General features: G+C 47.1%; 1 protein-coding gene across 1 annotated transcript; it reads right to left on the bottom strand.

Moving 5' to 3' along the window:
- Positions 1 to 14,292: 14,292 nt before the first annotated feature.
- On the bottom strand, positions 14,293 to 15,600 carry LOC145113640 (uncharacterized). The gene has a single exon (XM_079049708.1). The coding sequence runs from the start codon at positions 15,598 to 15,600 to the stop codon at positions 14,293 to 14,295; it is 1,308 nt and encodes a 435-aa protein (XP_078905834.1).
- Positions 15,601 to 19,204: the final 3,604 nt, after the last annotated feature.

Below are 19,204 nucleotides of genomic sequence, written 5' to 3'. Positions count from 1 at the left end.
TCATATACTTTAACGACCCATAACTTCCTCATAGAAACTAAGATTTTGACGAATTTTATATCCACATAACCATATCAAAGTAAACAACAACTTTCTTACAACAAGTTCCCACATAAAAGTTTTACATTTTTAGTTATGATGAAATAAGTCCAAGAAAATACATATTTTTAGTCCAAAACACTTCACCACTTCATTATTTGATCTTACCCTTCTACATATTCATACAAAATACATATTATAATGCTTATTCAATTTTTAGGAACATTACAGAGGTCCATCTTTGGGTGGAGGTTGCTACTAGGGTGGAGAAGTAATTAAGATGCCCTCCATAAAATGAGTATAATGTATAAATACTAGGTTTCATGCTCCACCAATGCTGCTTCCATATATATATATATATATATATATATATATATATATATATATATATATATATATATATATATGTGTGTGTGTGTGTGTGTGTGTGTGTGTGTTGTGATATATGTTCATGCTTAACGCCATCAATGGTGGTTTCACTTGAGTTAAGCCTTAGAATCACTGAAAAGAAAGAGCCGAAGTTAGTCGTCGTCCAAGAGGGGGTCCCGGAACGAGACTCTGATGGTCTAGTCAGTAATGGGATGAGAGAATTAGGGTTCTGCTAGAGATAGAGAAAGAGGCGATCCCCTCTTCTAGAGAAGAAGGACGTCTTTTATACCTGTCTTCGAGGGAGTATGTCCCCAACAATACTTTTTATATTGTCTGGACAGTCAGGATGTGGAGGCATCCGATTGGTGGATCATGCACCACTATTTGTCATCTGCTATTGGTGTAGAATCACAGAAGAGCAATGCTCTGAATGCTACACTTGTCTCTCTAGGGAGTGGTTGGTATTGTTTTGGCCTGTTATAGACTGACGCCAATTGTTCTGAGTTGGACTTTGGCGTTAAAACGTCGGGGCCTAAGTACGAGGCAGCGAGGGCGATGGCCCGAGCCTCGAACTTGAGCTGAGTAGCGACCATTAGCTATGCCGTCCTTTAGATAACCGTCCCGTTATCGTTGACGTATTCGTAGATGGATACGTTAACAAGTCCACTAGGCTAGTAAACGTCAGCGTTAGCTTGGGGTACCTGGGTTGTTCTAGCTTAGATCTAGACACGTGTTTGGTGGAGATGGATATGATGTCTGTTGGTGTGACAGAGCCGTTCTTTATAGAAGGTTTTTACTACGGTAACCATTCTTTGTATTTAAAATTCCCTTTTATTAGGGCGGTTCTGTTCTTCATATCTCCTACGCTTTAACTGTCTAGACAACAATCTGTGTTTACTCTTCTCCTACCATTTTCTGTACGAGATCTACAATGACATCCATGTAATCTGGAAGCGACCCGACACCGGAAGAGTTCGAGTCTCTCCAGTTCCGGTTTGGGTTTATGCCTAAGCACGGAGTGTAATTTCTGAAGAAAGGGGCCAATGAGGAAGGTTGGAGTCCCTGTGTCAATTTTCGAAGTGGGACTTTGACTGCTAATATCAGATTTCTTTGATGAGGTTATGCGCGATTATGGATTCTCTGTGGATGACCTTACTCCTAATGATGCTAATAAGATTGTTGGGGTCAAGTTGGCTTGTCGATCCTGTTGGGTTTTGAGCATTCTAACACTCCTATGGTGTACATGCAACCCTATAAACCTTGGATCTATGTTTTCTCTATTATACATGCAAATATTAACTATTCCAAGGTTTCATCCTAACTAGCATATTATGAAGCACCTATACTACAAAGTTCTAGTTAGATGACATACCTTTTGATGTAGCTTGATGTCTTCAAGCTTTAAGAGCTTAGCCCCAATAGTGTGGAAGCCTCAAATGGAATCACAAATCACCAAAACACCTTGGAAGAACTTGAGAGAATATGTATGCACACTAAAATCGGTCCACTCTTATTTTCACACACTTGTGCCAATTTTGTGAGCCAAAGACCCCTTTATATATTATGGAGGATTAGGGTTACATCCATGTAAACCCTAATACCCATGACCTTTCATTTACATAGGATCCATGGGTTAAAAGCTCCATGGACCATCCATGAAAGCTTAGCCCAACCTAAATGAACTTGGCCCATTCCATATATATAAGAGTCCATATTTAATTAGTTCTTTTTGATCACTTAATTAATTCTAAATTTATTCTTGATCAATACTAATTAAATAATATGATTCCATATTAATATATTAGAACTTATAATATATTAATATAAATCATAAATATACTATTCTCAAAAGACTATCCATATAAATTGTGCCGGTGAAGTGCAACCCAAATGGACCATGTCGGGTCGGGTCAAGTACATACCAAATATAGTTATGGACTTAGACATTAATCCAACAAACAGTCCATGTTGACCCAACTCGTCGAGCGCACCAATAAACTCATCGAGTTCCTACCGTAATCAGAAGATCGGGAAAACCCTAGCCAACTCGCCGAGTTGGCTGGAAAACTCGCCGAGTTTTGCCCAGCTTAACACATTTAGTTGATTCTTCGATTTAGGGAATCCAAGACTCAGATCTAACCTCAAATTGTATCAAAAAGGATAAAGTTTCCAACTTTATCCTTTGGGGCTACTCCAAGTGCTCAAGAACCCATTCACAAGGCTTGAAGATTCAAGGGCTTAACCACAAAATTCCTTGAGATCTGGAACCCAACCTTTCCAGAAAAAATTCTAGCCTCAAAATCGACCCAATGGTTGGTGATTTATAGACATACATGTCTGATGCATGTCTTGAACCCAAAATGGGTCAAAAAGGGGAAATATGGCTTAAACTCCATGCATGGCATCAAAACTTGACTAAAGGCCAGATCCAAACCACTACAAGGTCTTTGGATTGGGCACCTCAGCTGTCGGGCGCTAGATTGTCTGCGGCCCAAGTGTTGAAGGGGATCTGCATCAACGGGGAATATTGGCAGGACTGCATCCTAGAAGCGGTAGGAATGAGTGTTGCTTGGCGAGCCCGAGGGATGATGCGTCAATTTTACATGGAGAAAGACGGTCAGTGCCATTTCCCTCCCCCTCCCCCTTTTTTTCTTTGAGAAGCTTTCCTTGGGGAGGGGGTTGGTAATCTAATGATTGTTGTTTCATTTGCAGGTCATGAGAGGGTTTTGTCCCTCGAGAGAGTGTTGCGTGGGATGTTTAAGGGTGACTGATATCTAATATGCTGCATACCAGGTTACTTCGTGTTTAGTGGCGGCAGCCGGTCGACTTTGCTACTTTGGTGCCAATTTGGCGGAGTTGGACGCCTTCAAGAATGAGCGTAATGAGCTTGGTGAAAAGGTGTGGCTCCTTGAGGATGAGAAACGCAAGTTCAAGGAGCGTTGTGTTGTTCTATCTAGAGAGAAATCTGCAGCTGAAGAACAAGTAACTAGCTTGGATGGGGAGGTGGAGCATTTTTCGTAGCAAGTGCAAGATCTGGTAGCGGAGCAGGAAGCGCTGGAATTGCCTGTGAAACAACAAGACGAGTAGCTGGCGGTTGAAGCGTCAACGAAAAGCGCTTTGGAAGAGGATTTGGCATGGGTCCTTCAAGAGGGTGTGGTTCGAGTAGTTGACCGGGCCATTGAGAGAGAAGAATTTTCACTTGGAGTCTGGCGGCTGAAGGCGGCATGTGTGGCCGTCAGTATTGAGAGCGGTAAGCTTGAGGTACAGAAGCAGTTGGCTACTGGGAATTTTAATCCGGCAGAGCTGAGTGTTGCGGCACAGTCAGCGCACGTGATGCATGCTGCCATAAAGGCGTTCTTGGAGATAGATTTTTCCTCGTACCTCCTCCTTGATGAGTTAGAATTGGCAGGGTTCTGTTAACTCTGTTTGGATCCTCCATTGGAGGAACGTCGTCCTGGGGACGTCGGGCATTCTTATGCTCCTCCTGGCAATTGACTCTTCTTTTCCTCCAAACAACATTTCCTTTCATTATTAGTTTTTCTTTGGCCCTGCGTGGTCTTCATGTAAGTGTGGGGGATGTCGGACAGACAATATATATTTATCATTTGTTTTTATGACATTGTGCTTTTGTTCAGAAGTTGGTTTGCCTTAGTTTTTGGTGGTTTATGTTGGATTTGAGGCTTGTTTGGGCCGATATTTGAGCTATCTGCTCAATCTGTGACTCCAAAGCCCTTATTTGCCTAAGTCCCCTTGAGTCCATCCATGGGAATCGCGTTGGGAACTTGGGACATGTCCCCTTTTTGAGTCATGGGCCTGTGTTTCTAGGCCTAAACGTTAGCTTTTTGTTCTAAGCTTTGGCTAGCTCTTCATGTTGGGGTGTCAGTTTTAGCTAAAGTTTACTGAGTACCCTGTTGGGACTTTGCTCTAAGTCCTGGGCCTTAGAGGGTTTCACTCCGGCATTAATCATCTAAGTCAAGCCAAGATCATCACCTCGAGGCCTTTAGGGATTAGGTATTGTTTTTTTTAAGGTAAAGGTTATGAGCCTTTGAGCCTTTATTCATGTCATGGTCGAGGCTTGTGGCCTTTTGGGCTGAATTGACATGTTTAGGGAAAGGTTATGAACCTTTGACGCCTATGGTTGCATTCTCACAACGGTTTTGCTCAAATGATGTGGATGATCAGTCCTTGTTACCATTTGGTAAAGATGCACAACCTATTTATGATATCAAGCTTGAATTGTGAAAAAACGTTCTTATAGTTTTTTTTATAGTGGTCAATTTGCATCACTTTACTGATAACATATGTAGAATATCAATATTGTTTGATGAGAATAAAAAGTAGCTACACTATGATATGAACTAAGGCCTAGCTCTTGGGCCAGTTACTGGTGCATGATTATCCATTCGGAGTTTGATCATGCCACCCTTGCCCCAACTGTATCTTATTTTGCTCCTTACTCTAGGAGTAGAAGTGGTGCAAGTTATGGGTGTTCCAAGTATGGGGGATCGGTCTCCCATACTGTGCTTCCATGAAATAGGCTCTGTTTCGGTGTGCCTCTACAACTTTGTAGGAATTTTTGGCGTGGGCCTTGTAAGCCGCTTAATAGAGTTGGGTACCTTCGCGTTTCTCGTCGAGTATGTTTAGGTCCTGACGTTGTTCAGCCTCATTTGTGTTTGCATCGAAATCTGTCACTCAAAAAGATCTGTTTATGATTTCGAGTGGGAGTACTGCTTCTGTGCCGTACGTTAAGCTGAAAGGTGTTTCTACGGTGCTAGACCTTGAGGTTTTGCGATACGACCAAAGTATTGTTGGCAGTTCTTCGACCCAGGCCGCTTTGGCCTTCATCAAACACTACCGTTGACGATGATCTTGTTTGATACCTCAGTCTGGCCGTTGGCCTGAGGTTGGGCTACTGAGGTGAATCGTCGATGGATTTCCTTTTCCTCGCACCACTCTTTGAAAGGGATGCCCTCGAATTGAGTACCATTGTTGCTAATTAGTACTCTGGGGGTACCGAATCGCGTGAGAATATTCTTCCACATGAACTTTATCATTTTCCTGCCTATGACCGTGTCTAGTGGTTCGGATTCAATCAATTTAGTGAAGTAATCAACAACGAGTAACAAGAACTTGCATCCCCCTGGGGTAACCAGGAACGAGCCTATGATATCTATGCCCCACTGATGAAAAGGCCAGGGGCTGTTGATGTTGGTTAGAGGCATGACATGGTGGTTCTGAAAGGGGGCGAAGGCCTGACACTGTGGGCATTTCTTTGTGAGTTCAACGCATCTTTATATATGTCGGGCATTTGTTTATGAGTTCAGCGCATCTTTATCGTTTGGGAGGACGCCATGCAGGAGGTAGTCTAGATAGGGCTTAGTCCAGTCGAGGGGAATTTCAATGGAATCGAGTTGTTTAATGACAATGCTCATCTCTATGAGAACTTCTACCAGCACTTTCTTGGTTAAGTGATCGAAAGATGTCGATGCTAACTTGCTGAGAGCGTTGGCGATCACGTTTCCCCCGGGAAATCTGCTTGATCTTGAAGCTTTTAAACGAATGTGTTAACTTCCGCATTGCGTCCATGTATCTCTGCATCCTTTGATCTTTGGATTTGTAAGTGCCATTGATTTGGTTAGTGATGATCAAAGAGTCGCTGAAAGCTGAGAGGTGTTTTGTTCCGACCTCTCGTGCTAGGCGAAGGCCTGCGAGAAGCACTTTATATTTGGCCTCGTTGTTAGAGACCTGGAATTCGAATCTTAGATCATACGTGATCTTTCACCACTGGGGTTTTTGAGGACAAAGCTCGCGCCAGATCCTTCCTTTCTTGCAGTGCCATCGGTATGCAACTGCCACATTTCTTTGTTCGCTTTGGGGTCCGAGGGATCTATCGATACAACCTTTGGCACCCCTTTGAGCGTATCGGGGATTTCTACCAGGAAGTGTACCAAAGCTTGATCTTTGATGTCGGATCATGGTCGGTAATCTATGTCATGCTCTCCCAGCTCGATGGCCCATTTCGCCAGTTGTCCTGACTTTTTCGGTCTCAAGAGGATTTGATTCACCGGGAAGTTGGTTAGGAATTTAACCTTGTGAGCCTTGAAGTAGCGCCGAAGGCGTCTGGCTACGTATATCAGTGAGATGACTAATTTCTCTAGTATTGGGTAATTGAGCTATGGGCCCTACAATGCTCTGCTCATGGAGTGTATCAACAACTGCTTCTAGTCCCTCTCGACCATTAGTACCGATGATATGGCTTCACTGGATGCTGCCAGGTACATCTGTAGGGTCTCTCCTGGTTGGGGGATCGCCATGGACGAGAGCTACTATAAAGCTTCCTTCAGATGATGTAGGGCTCAATCGGCGTCTACTGTCCATTTGAACTTGTTTTCTTAACACAACCCTTTATGGTATGGAAAAGTGGGAGAGCTTTTTAAGCTGACTTGACGATGAACATGCCGAGCTCCACTAATCTCCTATTGATCTCCTAGACCCCCTTCAGATTGTAGGGAGCCTTGGAGTCGAGGAAATCCTGGACCTTGGCTTGGTTTGGTGTGATTTCTTCTTTAGTTATTTGGTAACCTAGGAATTGGACCTCTTCTACTCCAAAGGTACACTTTCCTGGATTGAGTTTCATCTGTGCTTGTGCTAGGGTATGGAAGGTTTCCTCAATGTCTCCACGTAACGATGCTTCGTGACGAATTTTGATAACCATGTCGTTAACATAAACCTCAACGTTCATGCCGATTTGGTTGGCGAACACTTTTCCATCAGGCGCTAGTATGTCTCCCTAACGTTTTTGAGTCCGAATGGCATTTTTTAGTAGTAGAACGTGCCGTGGTCGGTGTGGAATGATGTCATTTTCTCATTTTCCCAGTACATTTGGACTTGGTGATAGCCTTTGTAAGTGTCGAGGAAGCATTTAAGCTGGAAACCTTCCAGGGATTCAACCTTTTGTTCTATTTCTGGGAGGGGGTAATGATATTTTAGGCAAGCGTTGTTTAGATCATAGTAATCAATGCACATTCTCCACGATCCATCATGTTTCTTTACCATTACGTAGATAACTATCTAGCTGGGAAAAATTGCTTCCCGAAGAATGCATGTGGCTACTAGCTTTGCGACTTCGTCATTGACTGCTTTGCTCCTATCACCCATTGTCCCCCTCCTTTTTTGTTTGATTGGGACGTTTTCCGGTAAAATGCTAAGGCTATGTTCGATGACCTTATGGTCTACTCCTGTCATGTCTACGGGTTGCCAAGTGAATACGTTGGAGAATTGCTTTAGGAGTGCGATTGGCCTAGTTTTGGTTTCTACCGATAGGTCGGCACCCACACGTATCTCTTGCTCTGGGTGATCTGGGTGGATCACATGTTTTTCTGTGCGGCAATCCTCCTTTGACTTTTTTGGGGCTCGAACTAGCTCTGGGGCTACAATAATTTGGTAGCAGACATGTAAGCGTGGGATACTAGTGAAAATTATGGCTGAGCGGCTACACGTGCTAAACTTAATGGTACCGTGGATGGTTGACAGTATGGCCAAAAACTAGAAAAGCACCGACCGCCAGAGAAATATGTTTTGTTCCGATGGGAAGCATATTACTGAGAACTCGATCGTTTGTGTGATGCTTTCCCTCCCATCATGGGTAACCATCATGAGAAGGAGGTGTATGGTGCCCAATGGCCATAGGCTGTGACCCGTGAAACCAACCAAAGGATCGCCTACCGGCGGTTTCAAGTCCTCCTTCCAGGAACTCAGCAACTGTCGGAAGTAGTGTTCGTAGAGGATGTCGGTGCTACTGCCTTTATATTTTCTTTTGGCATATATAGGTAGTAATTAAGAGCGGATCCTTGGGGTTCTAGTTGTGTGGCCTCAAATCCTCTGATGAGAAGTTGATGTTGAAGAGGTTTCTAGATAGTACCTCTACATCATCGTCGACCTTGCCACGCTCATACCTCTTGTGCAGTCTCTTGATGTTAAGAGTCTCTATTTTGGGATCTTGGTGTTAGCTATCATCCTTTGGGATGATGTGCGCCTGAGAAAAGGTTTCTTGAGATTTGTTTATGCATGATTTGAACTCCGATGGGTGCTCCACAGAAAGCACTATGTGCGGCGTGTCTACCACCAAAGAGAACTGATAACTTAACTTTAAGAATTGTGTAGAAGACGGCATGGTCCATAGGAACAAAGTGTTTGTCCCCTTTTTCTACGATGGCGGTTGCGGCTGAGGAACCACTAGGTACGACTGCTGAGTCGATAGTTGTGACTGTTAGGTCGGTGGTTGCAACTAAAAAACCATCGGCAAAGACGACTGAGTCCCTGTCGGCTGGGGATTTGCAGTAGTGGTCGCAAAAACTGCTTTTTTTTATGGGTGATGGTCCCCATAGGGCAGCGATTATTGTTGTTCTGCTTTCTGTATTCGGATCTGGTGTCTGTGTTGGTGGCATGTGGGTGGAGGCTTGTCCGTATGAGGCAGATGGTCGTGTGCCATCGACCGATGACATTGATCTGAGTGGATTCGTTTCTCCCCCACCAGACGGTGCAAGTGTCTTTCCTGTTATTGTCTCCGTCTTGGGTCGTTTTAAGGTTGTATAACTATGGGTAAACGTCCTGATGGCCTTAAATGTTGTGATATGTGTTCGTGTTAACGCCGTCAATGGTGGTTTCACCTGAATTAAGCCTGAGAATCACAACAAAGAAAGAGCTGACGTTACTCGTCGCCGGGAGGGGGTCCCGGAACGAGACTCCGACGGTCTAGTCAGTAATGAGATGAGAGAATTAAGGTTCTGCTAGAGATAGAGAAAGAAGCGATCCCCTCTTCTGGAGAAGAAGGATTTCTTTTATACCTGTAGTCGAGGGAGCATGTCCCCGACAATTATTTTTGTCTTGTCTGGATCGTCAGGACTTGGAGGTGTCCTATTGGCGGATCAAGCACCACTAGCGTTCATCTGCTATGTTATTATTGTTCTATGAATTTTGTATATGCATAGTATTATAGTAAATTCTAACATGAATATATTAACGTATGATCTCACGTATTCATACCAGAATAATAACATAAAAGTAATGTTCTCATGTTTTCACTTTATTTATTATTTTTATTTGAACCATATCCTATCCTGTAACATCCCGATGATGAGGTATTTTCATTCTTAACCCTATGTATGAAGGAATATTGTATTTTGACCCTTGTGTTTGAGAAATATTTCAAGAATGGACCATAGTGGCTGATGCGACCTTGGCCTGGCTCGATCTGTATTGTTCACTTGGATTCTCGATTGCCTCTACAAGATCACAAAGAAAGAAGGCCGTCAGCCGCTTTCCGGGAGGAGCTCCCGGAAGAACGCTCCGACGGTCAAGTTAGAGAGTGTTTAGGATCTTTGGGTATGTGCTCTTAGAGAGTCCAGAGAGCTTACCTCGTAGGTCTGAGAGCGTATCCTTTTATACCTAGCTCCCTTGCCTGATCCGTAGCAGACAAGATCGCTTTTTGGGGAGACAGGATCAGGGGCGCTGATTGGAGAGTCATGCGCCTTTAACCGTTAGGGCGCTCTTATTGGCTCTGACGGTAATGGTCTGATCCTCCTGCTTGTCTCCTGACCGTTTCTTTTGTCTTGGAGCTGGGAGCGTCTCTAGGCGGGCGCGAGCCTTTCGCCTGTGCGTTCCGCTCCCGAGGGCGCCAGCGGATGCTAAGCTTGCTGGGCTGGGCCCGGTTGGCGTGTGAGAGCCTTTCGCTTGTGCCTTCCACTCCCGGGGGTGCCAGCGGATGCTAAGCCTACTGGGCTGGGGCCGGTTGGCATGTCCGGCTCGTGCTTCTGCCGTGCTGCCCTAGGCACGTCATCAAGTCCCCCAGTCCTGTAGCCGTAGCGTTGCATCGCTAGCTACGGCGTTCTGGACTTAGATAGCTTACGCGTGTCGGTTTTCCTTTACCCGCCGTTCCGTCTTTAATGGCGACGTGACTGCGCATGATGTCTGGCAATTACGTCACCATGTCAGGCATTTAAATATCCCGCCTCTTCTTCTTCTTTATAAGGGCCTTTGAACGGTTTCTCTTTATCTTTTCCTCCTTCCCTCTTCGTCTTCCTCTTTTTTAGCTTGTCTTCTTCTCTCTTCCTTTCTCATGGCAAACCTTCCCGGTATCCTCCCTTCCGCCACTGAGTATCGTCAACTGGAGGTCACATATGGCTTATCTTCTTTGGAAGGTGTAAAGTTTCCTGCACCTGGTTCTAGTATCTCATCCCCTCCCCCTGGCAAGATTGGGGTTTTCTTGAAAACCCTAGACCCTGGCATCCGTTTCCCTTTGACTGATTTTCAAGAGGAGGTCTTTCAGAAAGACGGTTGCAGTCTTCAGATGCTGACCCCTAATGCAGTCAACAAAGTGGTTGCATTTGAGATGATCTGCAGGGCCAACGGGTATCTTCCAGATTACTTTGTTTTCAAGTTTTTCTTCCGATTCTGCATCACTGGGGATAAGTGCACCTTTTCGGTCCGGCGAGGGGGGCACGCCTTGGTTCCCGACGGGCGGACCCCTAAGAATTGGCAAGACAAGTGGCTATGGGTAGACCAGGAGTTGGTCGGAAGCGGCCGGTACCGTGCGAATGCTTTTGCCGATACCATCCCCAAGCTCTTCCCTCACAACCAAAGTGTCGCTGATTATCTGAAGTGTGTGCAAGTATCCCCTGAGGATTATTCTGAAGCTTTGCTTTCTGGTGTGGGGATGAGCCCTTCTTGGAGGCGTCGTGGCAAAATGGCGGTGTTTTTCTCCGTTGTCGACGGTAGGTGTTGTACCCTTCTTTTTTCCTTCCCTGTCCATGGATGAGGTGTTACGGAAGCGTTATCGGGGCAAGTTAGAATACCGTGAGGTGGATCTGGTTGATCGGCTTCCTCCACCCCGCCGACTGGACCATCTTGCCTTAACTGCTGCTCCTTCCGCCCCTCCTGCAGGCTCGTCAGCGTCGGAGGGAGATCCTTTACGCGCCCGCCCAATCTCTGCTGTCATGCCCCTGGGTAGCGCTCGCTCCTCCTCAGTGGAGGGTAGCGAAGACAGCAAAGAGGGGATTATCACAGATGTCCGGCGAATGCAAGCAAAGAGAAAAGCTGTCTTAGCCATGGGTGAGCCGGTTACCGGCGCGCCCACCGCTACCAAAAGGGTTCATACCCGGCGCAGCTTCTCTCGTCTGCTGAGCTCTATGACTTCCACACCGGCCGGTGTGGTCGTGATCCCTGATGACGACACACAACAGTCCGAAGGGGTCGACGGGGCGGCTGAACAGCCCATTGTTCCTGCTCTCTCCTCTATTCCCGTTCCAGGTGTTTCCTTGGTTTCCCCAAAGTTTTCCCCGGTTAAAGGTTCTAGCGGCCCTGGGTCAGTTTCAGTTCCTTTAGGTGGTGTTTCTGGAGACAGCTCTACCGAGTCTCCTGTTTTTGTTCCTTCCTGGGATCTCCGCAACGATTCCCGACTCTCTGTTCGTAACAATGCTTTGGAATTTTCCCGCCATGCTTTTCCTCCGGCTGCTGTTGGCGATATGGAGGCTATGGGTAATCCTGCGCTCGCTCATAACATGGCCTATGCTGCTGTGCAGGCCATGTTTTACCTTGTCGCGGGTTCCCGTCGTGTTCATGCTCTTGGCGAGATGGAGGCCGCCCACGCTACCTGTGGGTCACGCGTGACGGGGCTGGAACGTCGCCTTGGCGAGCTTGGCGAGGACCTCCGTCTGTCTGAGCAAAAATGTGAATTGCTATCCTCTGAGAAGACCGTCCTTGACGAAACTAGGGCTGTCTTGGAAGCTAAGGTCGACTCCCTGACTCAAGTGAATAAAGGTTTGATGATCAGGTGGAAAGTCTTGAACGCGATGCTGCTGATCGTGATAAGCTTATTTCGTCAATGCAATCGGATTTGGACGCTTCCCGTCAGGATTTGGATTGACTGGTGCATGTTGGTGTTGTTCGAATTGTTGATAAATTGATTGAGCACCCGGACTTTACTAACGCGATAAGTCTCATTCGGCATGCTGCTTTTATGGCCGGGGTTGAGTCTGTTCATAAAACCTCTGCTAGTGCTGGTGGTGGAGATGTCGGTGTTGATGCCGCTTCTGTCGGTCCCGTGGTTAGTGTGAACGACGCTTTGTTATCTTTTGCCAGTATGGATCATGTGTCCTTGTTGGGTCTGGGTGAATTGGGTGTTGGAGGTCTCCGAGAGTTGTGCTCGTTTTCTGGTTCAGAGGGTACTCCGGAAAGTGCAATGGGTCAGGGTATTGTGCCGGTGGCTGAGGTTGATGCTGGGAAGGGTAACGAGGGTGGTGATGGTGATCTTGGAGAAGGTGAGGTGGCTGTTGTGGGAGACGAAGTCACATGTGGCGAGGATGATGTTGTTGAAGATGCCCCGACATCGTGTGCTACCCCTCTTGGGGCGTGAAAATTTATTTGCATGTTTTAGTTTCTGTCTTGTATGTTTCTTTTGATGGCCATGTGGTGCCTTTAGTTTGTATAACGTATGGGCTTTTAAACAATATTCTCTGTTTTATGTGTGTAATCACGAACTCTAAGCGCTATTTGTTTGTTGCTTACTCTCTTTTATATATATATTTTTCTTTTTTTTTATTTTGAAAAGAACATAGCGCTCTGGTGCGCTAGGCGTTCTGCTTCGCCTATGTCATTGTCGATACGCTAAGTATCGGTACTGGGTGCTCTTAGTACCCAACGAATGGATCTCTACATGCACACTTTCAATCGTTAAGAGTTAATACACTAAGTATTAAAGATTAGCATTTGAATAATCCCATTACATTAACCATGGACTACAAATACACTAAGTATGAAACTCATGTCACTAAGCATGGACTTGTGTACACTAAGTACTTGGGATGTGCCGCACTAAGCAGCGTATCGATCGACTGGGGTTATACTTTTCTCTTTTCAAAAGAAAAACTTTTTCAAGTTCCTAGCGTTCCACGTTCTTGGAATCTGCTTTCCTTCCATCGTTTCTAAGGCATACGCGCCATTCCATTTTGTTTCCGTGACTTTGTAAGGGCCTTCCCATGCTGGGCCTAGTTTGCCTTGGGGTTAGGCTCGACTTGCTTCGTTTTTCCTTAGAACATACTCGCCCACTTTGAACGCTTTCTCCCTTGCCCTTTGGTTGTAATACCTTTCTGTTGCATGCTTGTATGCAGCCTGGCGCATCTCTGATTTTTCGCGTTTTTCTTCTAGGATATCTAGGTTTATCCTTAGGTCCTGTGCATTGCTTTCTTCATCTGTGCTAGCCACCCTTAGCGTACTCACTGTTAATTCCATGGGGAGCATGGCTTCTGTCCCGTATGTCAAGCTGAACGGGGTTTCTAGCGTGCTTGTTCGTGGTGTGGTCCTGTATAACCATAACACTGTTGGTATTTCCTCCGGCCAGTTCCCTTTTGCTCTGCCCAGCCTTTTCTTAATCCCATTCACAATAGTTCGATTGGACACCTCCGTCTGTCCGTTCGCTTGTGGGTGCGCTACTGACGTGAACCGTTGCTTTATCCCTTTAGTGGCGCACCACTCCTTGAATGGGTTCTCGGCAAACTGCAGGCCGTTGCCACTGATGAGTACTTTAGGCGTCCCGAACCTTGTTATAATATTCTTCCATACAAACTTTATCATGTGTCTCCCTGAGATGCATGCTAACGGCTCCTCTTCAATCCATTTTGTGAAGTAATCCACGGCCACCACCATGTATTTCAGCTTCCCTGGTGCTTCCGGGAATGGGCCCACTATATCTATACCCCATTGATAGAACGGCCACAGGCTAGATATGTTATGCAGTGGTGCTGGGGGGTTTGTTTGGACTGGGGCGTACGACTGGCATTCCCTGCATCTCCTTGCTATTTCTAGCGCATCTTGCTGTATTGTGGGCCATTATACACCCATTCGAAGTACTTTGCATGTTAGGGCCCGTGCCCCCTCGTGTGCACCCACCTGGCCTGTGTATGCTTCCTGTAGCATCTCTCTCCCTTTGGCTTGGTCTACACACTTCAGCCATGGCGTTGTGAACCCTTTCCTGTATAGCTCTCCATTTATTAATGCATATGAGGGCGCTTTTATACGTATCTTCCTGGCCTCGCCGTGATCGTCCGGGAGCACCCCTCTTTGCAGGTATTCCCTGAATGGTGTCATCCACGTTGGTCCAGTGGTTGTTAGGGTATTCACCTGCCGTTCGTCTATACTTCTTTCTCGGAGCACCTCTACCAAGACTTTCTTCGATAGGTGATCGAAGCACGTGGATGCCAATTTGCTTAAGGCATTTGCCTTCTTGTTCTCGCTTCTAGGTATCTGCCTTATTGTGAACTGCTTAAACGACTCGATTAGTTGTTTCACCGTCTTCACGTACCTTCCCATTCTCTGATCTCTCACCTCGAAACTTCCATTGACCTGGTTCGCTGCTAGCCTTGAGTCCGTCAGGGCTGTTACAGCCTTTACACCCATTTGCTTGGCTAGTCGCAATCCTGCGAGCAGAGCCTCGTACTTCGCTTCATTGTTTGATGTGTGAAAATCAAAACGGAGGGCGTAGGTCACTTCTTCCCCCTCTGGGATAGTCAGGATTAGCCCCGCCCCCGAGCCTTCCCTGCTGGATGCTCCGTCCGTATATAATGTCCACGAACTGTTGTCGAGCGGAGCTTCTTCAACTGCCCACACTTTCTCCTTGGCAGGGCCCCCCTCGTCTGGGATTTCTAGCAGGAAGTCGGCCAACGCTTGTCCCTTAATACTTGTTCTCGGGTGGTAACTTATGTCATGTTCCCCTAATTCGATTGCCCATTTCGCTAGCCGGCCCAACGTCTCTAGTTTAAGCAGTATTTGTTTGATGGGGCAGTTTGTTAGCACTTCGATCTGATGTGCTTGAAAATACCGCCTTAGTCGCCGTGCCGCGTAGATGAGTGCCAGGACTAACTTTTCCAGGGTGGGGTAGTTGAGTTCTGGCCCTTGTAGTGCCCTGCTTACAAAATACACCGGCCTCTGTTCTCCTTCCTTTTCTACAATTAATACTGAGGATATTGCTTCGTTTGAAGTCGAAAGATACATTTGCAACGTCTCCCCCGGGACGGGACTGGCCAGCGTGGGTAACTTGTGTAATGCCTCCTTGATTTTCTGGAGCGCTACTTCTGCCTCGTTCGTCCACTGGAAGTTGCTCTTCTCGATGCAGCCTTTTAACGTGTGGAACAACGGCATGGCTTTGTCAGCGGATTTTGAGATGAACCTGCTCAGAGCTGTAAGCTTCCCGTTCAGGCCCTATGCGTTCCTGAGGGTGCCTGGGGTTGGCGTTTCCATGAGCTCGTCCACCTTGGTCGGGCTGGGCTGGATGCCCTGCCTGGTGACATAATACCCCAAGAACTGCCCCTCTTCCACCCCAAACGTGCACTTAGCCGGGTTTAGCTTCATTTTTACATTCTCTAGGGTTTGGAAAGTCTCCTCGATGTCTTGCAACATCTTGTCTTCGTGCGGGCTCTTGATCACCATATCGTCCACATATACTTCAATGTTTCTCCCAATTTGTTTAGCAAAGATCGAGTCAACTAGGCGCTGGTATGTAGCCCTAACATTCTTTAGACCGAAAGGCATCTTAGTGTAACAGAAGGTGCCATGGTCCGTGTAAAAAGCTGTTTTTTCCTCGTCCTCTTTGCTCATCAAGATCTGGTGATACCCTTTATATGCATCTAAAAAACACTTCAGCTTGAATCCTTGCAATGACTCTACCTTCTGGTCAATTTCTGGGAGGGGGTAGCAGTCTTTAGGGCATGCTTTGTTTAAGTCGGAAAAGTCTATGCACATTCGCCATGACCCATCTTGCTTGCGGACCATGACTGGGTTGGTGATCCACGTCGGGAATATTGCTTCCCTTACTATTCCAACTTCTGCTAGTTTGGCCACTTCGGCGTTGATTGCCCTATTACGGTCCCCACCCTAGACCTTCTTCTTTTGCTTAACCTCCTTTGCTCCTGGTTTAATTACAAGTTTGTGGTCAATGACTTTCCTTTGTACCCCCACCATGTCCGTGGGGGTCCATGCAAACACGTGTTTATACCGCTTGAGCAAGTCGACCAACGCTCCTCTTACGCGACTCGGGAGATCACATCCGATACTGACCGCCTGGTCAGGGTGTTCCGCGTTGATCACCTCCTTTCCTTTTGCGGGGTCACGTCTCAGCTTCTTGGCCTCTTTAGTTATCTCTGCTGGTTTCATAATTGTAAAGCATTGCAATTCCTTCGGTCGAGTGGCCAGTACCGTGGCTGCGGCCGTTGGAGTGTCGAACTTCATAAGTCCATGCATGGTTGATGGAACCGTTCCTAGCTTTAAGAGAGTTGTTCTCCCCAGAATAATATTGTGTTCCGCCGCATGTCGGATGACCACAAAGTCAATTAGGGCGGTTTTATTTTGCTGCTTATCGTGGCTGGTTATGGTCAAGGGAAGGTGAATTGTGCCTAGCGGCCATAGGCTATGGCCGGTGAACCCGACCATCCTCCCCATCGTGGGGCGTAGGTTGTCTTTCCAGCGATCTGGGAGAAGCCGAAAACAGTGCTCATAAATGATGTCCGCCGAACTTCCTGTGTCCACGTAGACCCTGTGTATGATTACATCCCTGATGGAGGCTTGGATTACCAGTGAGTCGTCGCCCCTCCATCCCTCCGGGCGAGGGTCTTTAAACAGAGAATGTGAGCGTGCGCATCGGGGTTCTGGTGGTCCCTTGTTCCGTTTGTTGCTCTCCCCTGCTTCTCTTACTCCGTATCATGAATATCTCCTTAGGCTGGACTCCTTCGCGAGGTATGTTTTTAGCGTTTTCAGCGTCAAACTTGGCACGCAAGCTTCGTGCTATTTCCACCAGGTCCCCTTTAAGCTGCTTCTCTTCCATTTCTTTTTTTAATACCGAACAGTTAGCTGTGTCATGTGTCTTACTTTTGTGGTAATCGCAGTACCGGTTCTTTGGCGATTTGGCTGGCTGCTGCTTCTCCGACACCGTGTACACTTCCGGGCGACGGCCACGCCTGTCATCCTTGGCAAACGGTCGGAACCGAGCCTGTGGTCTCCTCGCTTGGCCGTAGTGCCTACTTCCCCCTCGGAAATCCGTGTGACCCGGGTTGTGGTGTCTGGTAGTCATTGCATTCAAGTAGGCCTGTTTTGCTGCTTCGCCATCCTCCTGTCTCAAATATCGCTCCACCCTTTCCTTCAATTCGGCCCGTGTTAGAGGCTTCTTTCCCATGAGTTTTTGCGATAAAGGGCCTGGAAAAAGCCCCCACGTGAAGGCACCGGCTATGAGCCCCTCATCATGCCCCGGTACGTCTAATGTGGCGTTTATGAACCTTGTGAAGTATTCATGTACAGTTTCACCCTCCTTTTGCTTACAGCCTATGATTGAATGAGAGTCTCCCTTGTACTTGTGTAATTGCATAAAGTTGGTAAGAAAAAGATACTTAAGCTGGGCAAAATTGGAAATGCTGCCCGGTTGTAGCGTCTTGAACCACGTGCCGGCGTTGCCGTCGAGTGTAGTTGGGAAATACGTGCACCAAAACCTTTAATCAAGCTTTAATGACGTCATGGTCCATTCATATGTATCGATGTGGCTATATGGGTCAGTGATGCCGTTATACGTCTTGAGCGTCAGTAGTTTGGCTGTGTTTGGTATTTCGTAGTCCAACAACTCTTTGACAAACGGAGACGTCACACTACGGGAAAGGCATTCGTGGCCTGGGGTGGTGGACGCTCCCGGCGGTTGGTATTGTGTGTTTAAGCCATATGGTGGCGGCGTGTGGTAGCCAGGGCTTGGTCCGTAAAAGGGATACGGCTGGAATGGTAGTTGGAGGGGGTAACTGGAGGGGAATGGGTGTATAGGGTTCATAGGGCTAACCGTTGTTGTCTACTGTAAGTTATTGTTAGTGGTGATGGTTGGTCCGGCCCATGTGTCGGCCAGTGAATAGACAGGTGGCGGATGAGCTATCATGGTTTGTGCCAACGGTGGTACTGAAAGCATTGAACTCTGCCCGCTTGTCACCTGGTACGGCGGTGTCGCTGTAAACGACGGTGGGATGTTGAAGACGTGGCCTGGTGGAATCATCGCTGAGTGAACCAGTTGTGTTTGTTGCAATGGCGGCACGAAGAACAGTGGCATCTGAAAGGACGTTGTTGGAAATGGCCCCACCGGCGTTGTTCTTGGATGGTGAACTGGCGGTTGTGGGGCACCTTCGGTGGTTACCGTTGAGCTTCCTTCGCCTGTAGCGACCCTGCTGACCGCTGTAGGCGGTGGTGTTTCGTCCAACGCTGCCATGAGGCGTATGGGACTTGCCTGTTGTCCCTCACTGCCGTTGGACGCCATTCACTTGTCACTTTCGTGCTTTTAGTTTGTGTTCTTGATCTCACAAGCGGATGGCGCCAAATGATGCGACCTTGGCCTGGTTCGATCGGTATTGTTCACTTGGATTCTCGATTGCCTCTGCAAGATCACAAAGAAAGAAGGCCGTCAGCCGCTTTCCGGGAGGAGCTCCCGGAAGAACGCTCCGACGGTCAAGTTAGAGAGTGTTTAGGATCTTTGGGTGTGCGCTCTTAGAGAGTCCAGAGAGCTTACCTCGTAGGTCTGAGAGCGTATCCTTTTATACCTAGCTCCCTTGCCTGATCCGTACCAGACAAGATCGCTTTTTGGGGAGACAGGATCAGGGGCGCTGATTGGAGAGTCATGCGCCTTTAACCATTAGGGCGCTCTTATTGGCTCTGACGGTAATGGTCTGATCCTCCTGCTTATCTCCTGACCGTTTCTTTTGTCTTGGAGCTGGGAGCGTCTCTAGGC

The sequence above is a fragment of the Lactuca virosa genome, chromosome 5 (genome assembly GCF_052849685.1).
Source record: "Lactuca virosa cultivar CGN04683 chromosome 5, Lactuca_virosa_CGN04683_v6, whole genome shotgun sequence".
Taxonomy (NCBI): domain Eukaryota; kingdom Viridiplantae; phylum Streptophyta; class Magnoliopsida; order Asterales; family Asteraceae; genus Lactuca; species Lactuca virosa.
Note: the sequence above shows the minus strand (reverse complement) of the source record. Positions and strands in the feature narration are given on the sequence as shown.